We start from the raw sequence: 6,559 nt of genomic DNA, 5'->3' as shown, positions 1-6,559 counted from the left end.
CTATTCAGTGAGCAGTAAATGTCTCTGCCACAGGTGGGTATATGACAAATGTAGCCCCACCCTAGATCTGAATCTGCTATCACTTCTGGCTAGGAAGATTCAAAAAGTCTTGGGAGATAAGTTTTTTTTTTTTTTTTTTTGAGACCGAGTCTTGATCTGTCGCCCAGGCTGGAGTGCAGTGGCGTGATCTCCACTCACAGTGAGCTCCACCCCCCGGGTTCAGGCCATTCTCCTGCCTCAGCCTCCCTCAGTAGTAGCTGGGACTACAGGCGCCCGCCGCCACGGCTGGCTAAATTTTTTTTTTGTATTTTTAGTAGAGATAGAGTTTCACCATGTTCACCAGGATGGTCTCGATCTCCTGACCTCGTGATCCGCCCGCCTCAGCCTCCCAATTTTATTAACAAATTTTTGTGGAGATGTGGTCTTGCTCTGTTGCCCAGGTTAGAAAATGGGGTTTAACCAGCCAGTCCCTCCTCAGGTGATTCTAGGACATGCCCCCAAGAACTGCAGATGCTACAGAGTCTCAGCATCTGGGCAGATGCCCTCCTCCCCCCACCGTCTGTTGGGGCCACTATGTAGTTGTTGGACGCCCCAGCTCGCCTGTTTGGGCGCAGAGTGCTAAGAAGCGCCCCTTCCGCTGGGGCGCAGGACCCCATGCGGGCTGCCACTGCCCACCTGGTCAGTGCCTGGAAGACCCGCCTCCACTCAGTGTCTCGCAGGAAAAGCACCGCCTGCTGCAGCAGCAGCTCCGTGGGCTGGCAGAGGTGCACGTGGTACAGGATGGCCTCCAGGTCCGCATAGAGCCGGCTGCGGAACAGCAGCTGCGAGTTGTACAGCACCTTGTATTTCCCGTGTTCTGACCTGGGAATCCTGCAAGAGACAGAAGGCCAAGGGCCAGAGCTAACTTGTGTGGCAGCTTCCTGGGACACCGTGGTGAGGGTGCACTGTCAGGTACAATTTTATGTTCTTTAAAAATAAGCCCAGGGGCCGGGTGTGGTGACTCATGCCTGTAATCCCAGCACTTTGGGAGACTGAGGTGGGCAGATCACTTGAGGTCGGGAGTTCGAGACCAGCCTGACCAACATGGAGAAACCCCATCTTTAATAAAAAATAGAAAATTAGCCAGGTATGGTGGTGCATGCCTGTGATCCCAGCTACTCGGGAGGCTGAAGCGGTAGAATGGCTTGAACCCGGTAGGCAGAGGTCGTGGTGAGCCAAGATCATGAAATTGCACTCCAGCCTGGGTAACAAGAGTGAAACTCGGTCTCAAAACAAAAACAAACCAAAACGAAAAAAAAAAGCCCAGGGGGGTGGAGGCTGCAGCGAGCCCTGATGGCGCCAGTGCACTCCAGCCTGGGCAACAGAGTGAGATCCAATCTCAATAACAAAAGACAAGGTTGGTAATGAAGACTATACTAAGATAAAAATATAGCAATTTAAAAGTATAAAAAATTACCTAAAAGAATAGAAAAAACAAAAGGAATATGATGATGATGAATGCCTCCTGGTAGACACAACATCTTTCAAAACCTGGGGCCTTGACAGAGAACTGGCAGTGAAATGCTGAAATTGACCTGATCTGGCTCATGGCCTGTGCCTCCCACCCTCTTCCTGCCCCCACTCAGCCCCTCACCACCCCTCCAAGCCCTGCCCTGGCACTCGCACTCTGCACTATGGCAATACTAGCCTGGCAGGGCTTCTATGCACAGCCTACTCTCATTGCCCTGCACTGGCCTATGCCAATCCTCCGCCTTTTTGAACCTGGTGAAGTCTACAATGCTTTCATCTCCCCTTCAGGAATCTGTGTGCTTGGTCAGGTGTAGGTCCTCTTTTGTGAAGTATTTGGGTATTTTGCCCATACTTTCCACTGGGATGTTTTCTTATTGATTCACAGGGCTTCAAAAAATATATTTAGGATACTAATTATTGGTCAGTTCCAGACACTGCAAATAATTTTGTTTGTAGCTTGTCTTTTCACCATATTTACGGTGTCGTGAAAGTTGATCACGTGCATTGGGTCATTCTCATCACACCCAACTAAAACAGAGTCGAGAGGCGGGGAGAAAGCACCCAGGGCACGTAGCACTGCTCCAGGAATGTCACACTCCGCAGGCTGGCTGCTGAGGCCACCTGCGCCAACCTGAAGCCAGTCTTATCTCATAGCTACTGATACCACCTGCTGCAACTCCAAGACTACTTTTACTCACTGACACTCGCCAGTCGGAGGTTGCCAGTGCCCTAAACACAGTTTTGTGTTTCACACAAAACAAAGTGAATTCTCAAAACAATACCTAACATTTTTATAATGCCCCTCCTTTTTATAAAACCTCCAACCTTCTGTTTTTCAGACATACTGAAGACTGCCCAGCCTGTGTGTGTACTTCAAATTGTAATTCTTGCTTCCCAAATAAAATTTTTAAATTTAGAGATTCATCTCTGTATTTTGACTTTGACAGTGTCTTTTGATGGGCAGAAATTACTTTTAACATTGCCAAATGTACGATTCTTTTCTTCTTTGTCCTTGTCTGGTTCAAGAACTCTTTCTCCATTCTGGGGTCATGAATATGTTCTTCTATATTTTCATCTATAAGCTTTGTAATTTTGCTTTTCAAGAACAGATTTTTCACTTTGGGAGGTCAAGGTGGGCAGGTTGCTTGAGCCCAGGAGTTGGAGGCCAGCCTGGGCAACCCGGTGAAACCCCATCTCTACAAAAAATACAAAAATAATCTGAGGATGGTGGTACACACCCGTAGTCCCAGCTACCTGGGAGGCTGAGATGGGAGAATGGCTTGACCCCTGGAGGTAGAGGTTGCAGTAAGCCCTTGTACCACTGCAGTGAGCCTTTGTACCACTCAGCCTGGGTGACAGAGACAGACCCTGTCTCAAAAAAAAAAAAAAAGCCCAGGCGCGGTGGCTAACACCTGTAATCCCAGCACTATGGGAGGCTGAGGTGGGTGGATCATGAGGTCAGGAGATCAAGACCACGGTGAAACCCATCTCTACTAAAAATACAAAAAATTAGCTGGGCGCGGTGGCAGGCACCTGTAGTCTTAGCTACTCAGGAGGCTGAGGCAGGAGAATGGCGTGAACCCAGGAGACGGAGCTTGCAGTGAGCCGAGATCATGCCACCGCACTCCAGCCTGGGCGACAGAGCGAGATTCTGTCTCAAAAAAAAAAAAAAATTTCTGGTGAAATCTGAGATCAGATCATTGTAGTCTACTTAGTTATACTGTGTCAATCAGTAGTAGTTATATAAGATGTCACCATTGGGGGAATTGGGGGACGTTGAGTAATGGGTACATGCAACCTCTCCACTATTTTTGCAATATCAAAGTTAAAAGTTTAGGCCAGGTGCAGTGGCTCACACCTGTAATCCCAGCACTTTGGGAGGCTAAGGCAGGTGGATCACCTGAGGTCAGGAGTTCGAGACCAGCCTTCCCAACATGGCAAAACCCCATCTCTACTAAAAATACAAAAAATTAGCCGGGCATGATGGTGGGTGCCTGTAATCTCAGCTACTAGGGAGGCCGAGGCAGGAGAGTTGCTTGAACCCGGGAGGCAAAGGTTGCAGTGAGCCAAGATCGCACCATTGCACTCCAGCCTGGGCAACAGAACGAGACTCTGTCTCAAACAAAAGAAAAAAAAATTAGCTGGGCATGGTGGCACATGCTTGTGGTCCCAGCTACTTGAGAGGCTGAGGTAGGAGGATGGCTTGAGGCGGGGAGGTCAAAGCTGCAGTGAATCGTGACTGCACCACTCCACTCCAGCCTGGGTAACAGCAATAAACCCTGTCTCAATAAAAAGAAAGAAAGAAAGAAAAAGCTCAAAAAAAAAACAAAGTTAAAAGTTTAAAAACAGGGGCTTGGTCTACCTAGACTAGAGTTGATTTTTATGAATTGTGTGAGCCAGCAAATTAGGAACAGAATGGAATTTCCTCAGACCCATAAGGACATCTACAAAAACCCTACACCTAACATCATAGGTGGTGGGGAAACACTGATGCCTTGTGCCACAGAGACCAGAAACAAGGCAAGTGTGTGTGCTTTCACCATTCTTTTTTTTTTTTTTTTTTTTTTTGTGGGGGGACGGAGTCTCGCTCTGTCACCCAGGCTGGAGTGCAGTGGCGCGATCTCGGCTCACTGCAAGTTCTGCCTCCCGGGTTCACACCATTCTCCTGCGTCAGCCTCCTGAGTAGCTAGGACTACAGGCGCCTGCCACCACGCCTGGCTAATTTTTGTATTTTTAGTAGAGATGGGGTTTCACCGCGTTAGCCAAGATGGTCTCGATCTCCTGACCTCGTGATCCGCCCATCTAGGCCTCCCAAAGTGCTGGGATTATAGGAGTGAGCCACCTTCACCATTCTTATATAAAACAATACTGCACGTCCAGGCCAGTACCACAAGGAGATGAAGGTATACAGACTGAAAGAAAGAAATGTAATTATCCCTATTTGCGCATGACATGATGATCAGTATAGAAAATCCCAAGGAATCTCCCAAAAAACAAAACAAAAACTCCTGGAACCAGTGAGTTTCAGCAAGGCTTTAGGATATAAAATCAACATACAAAAATCAGTTCTATTTCCAGATATAGCAGTGGTTGCCAGGGATTAAGGATGTCTTTCCTTTTTTCCTATGGAACACAATTATCCTAACACCACTTATTGAAAAGTTTATTCTTTCCCTACTGAACTTTTTTTGTCCACTAGAGTTACTTATTTATTTTTTTTGAGACAGAGGCTCTCTCTGTTGGCCAGGCTGTAGTGCAGTGGCACGATCTTGGCTCACTACAATCTCTGTCTCCTGGGCTCAAGCAATTCTCCTGCCTCAGCCTCCCAAGTAGCTGGGATTACAGGCATGTGCCACCACGCCTGGCTAATTTTTGTATTTTTAGTAGAGACAGGTTTTAACCATGTTGGCCAGGCTGGTCTCGAACTCCTGACCTTGGGTAATTGCCCACTTTGGCCTCCCAAAGTGCTGGGACTACAGGTGTGAGCCACTGTGCCCAGCCTAGAGTTACTTTTTAATTAAGATATAATTTACATGGCAGACAATTTACCCATTTGTAAAGTATAATTCAATAGTTTTTCATCTATTTAGTGCAACCAGTACCACCATCATCAATTTCAGAACATCTCATCACCTCAGAAAGAAACCCACACCCCTTAGCTATCACTCTGTATACTCCCAACCCCCTGAATACCCCCACCCCTGATCCACTGCCCTACGTATCTACCAATCCAGTGGTCCCCAACCTATTTGACACCACGGACTGGTTTCGTGGAAGACAATTTTTCCATGGATGGGGTTGGGGGGATGGTTTCGGGATGAAACTGTTCCACCTCAGATCATCAGGCATCAGATTCTCATAAGGAGTGCACAACCTAGGTCTCTCGCATGCACAGTTCACAAAAAGGTTCCTGCTCCTATGAGAATCTAATGCTGCTTCCGATCCGTCAGGAGGCGAATCTCAGCCAGAGCTTGCTGACCTCCTGCTGTGCAGCCTGGTTCCTAACAGGCCAGAGACTGGTACAGGTCCATGGCCCAGGGGTTGGGGACCCCTATACTAATCTACTTTCTGATAGATTGGTCTCTTCTGGACATTGCACATAAATTGAATCATGTCATATGCGACATCTTGTGGCCAGCTGCTCCTCCTCAGGATGTTTTCGAGGTTCATCCATAGTGTAGCATGTGTCAGTGTTTCATTCCTTTTTATGTCCAAATAGAATTCCAGTGTATGCATATCCCATCATTTGTTTACCCTTTTACCACTTGATGGACATTTGGGCTGTTTCCATCTTTTGGCTGTTATGAATAATGCTGTTATAAACAGGAGTGTACAAGTTTAGTACACTAATTAGCAATAATCCACACATTAGTGTGGATATACATGTTTTCACTTTCTTGGGCACAGATCTAGGAGTGATATTCCTGGGTCATATGGGAACTCTGTGTTTAATCACTTGAGGAACTGCCAGAGTGTTTTCCAAAGTGGCTGCACTTATATTCCCCCCAGCAGAGAAGGACACTTCTGATTCCTCCACATCCTCGCCAGTGCTTATCATTACTGGACTTTTGGATTCTATCCATCCTAATGAGTAGGAAATAGCATCCCATTGTGTAAGATTCATCCTTTTGAAGTAGAACATTCAGTGTTTTTTAGTATATTTATTCCCCACCAATTTTGCAATATCACATATGTCATACGGCAAATGAACACTTATGTGTAGGTCTGTTTCTGGATTCTCTATTATATTCCATAGGTCTGCTTGTCTCTCTCTGAACCAACACCACACTATCTTAATGACTATAGTTTTATCATGAGTCTTGATATCTAGTACAGCAAGTTCTTCTATCGTGTTCTTATTCAAGGGTATCTTTTTTAAAAAAAGACCTTTGCATGTTGCTGTAAAGGGTTTAAAATTCCAACAGCTTTTAAAGTATGGACCTTGATTTAAAAAAAAAGTATGGGCCAGGCGCGGTGGCTCAAGCCTGTAATCCCAGCACTTTGGGAGGCCGAGACGGGTGGATCACGAGGTCAGGAGATCGAGACCATC

At 46.6% G+C, this 6,559-nt stretch overlaps 1 protein-coding gene across 1 annotated transcript in view; it reads right to left on the bottom strand.

The window, feature by feature from the left end:
• Positions 1-6,559, bottom strand: part of LOC105517939 (uncharacterized protein FLJ43738) — a 59,039-nt gene that overhangs the window by 33,877 nt on the left and 18,603 nt on the right. Inside the window, exon 3 of the mRNA XM_011950712.1 lies at positions 676-870. Coding sequence (XP_011806102.1) covers positions 676-870 — 195 coding nt within the window. The remainder of the gene's footprint in view (positions 1-675; positions 871-6,559) is intronic.

Source organism: Colobus angolensis, unplaced genomic scaffold (genome assembly GCF_000951035.1).
Source record: "Colobus angolensis palliatus isolate OR3802 unplaced genomic scaffold, Cang.pa_1.0 Scaffold31, whole genome shotgun sequence".
Classification (NCBI taxonomy): Eukaryota; Metazoa; Chordata; class Mammalia; order Primates; family Cercopithecidae; genus Colobus; species Colobus angolensis.
This window is presented reverse-complemented; position numbering and strand designations above follow the sequence as displayed.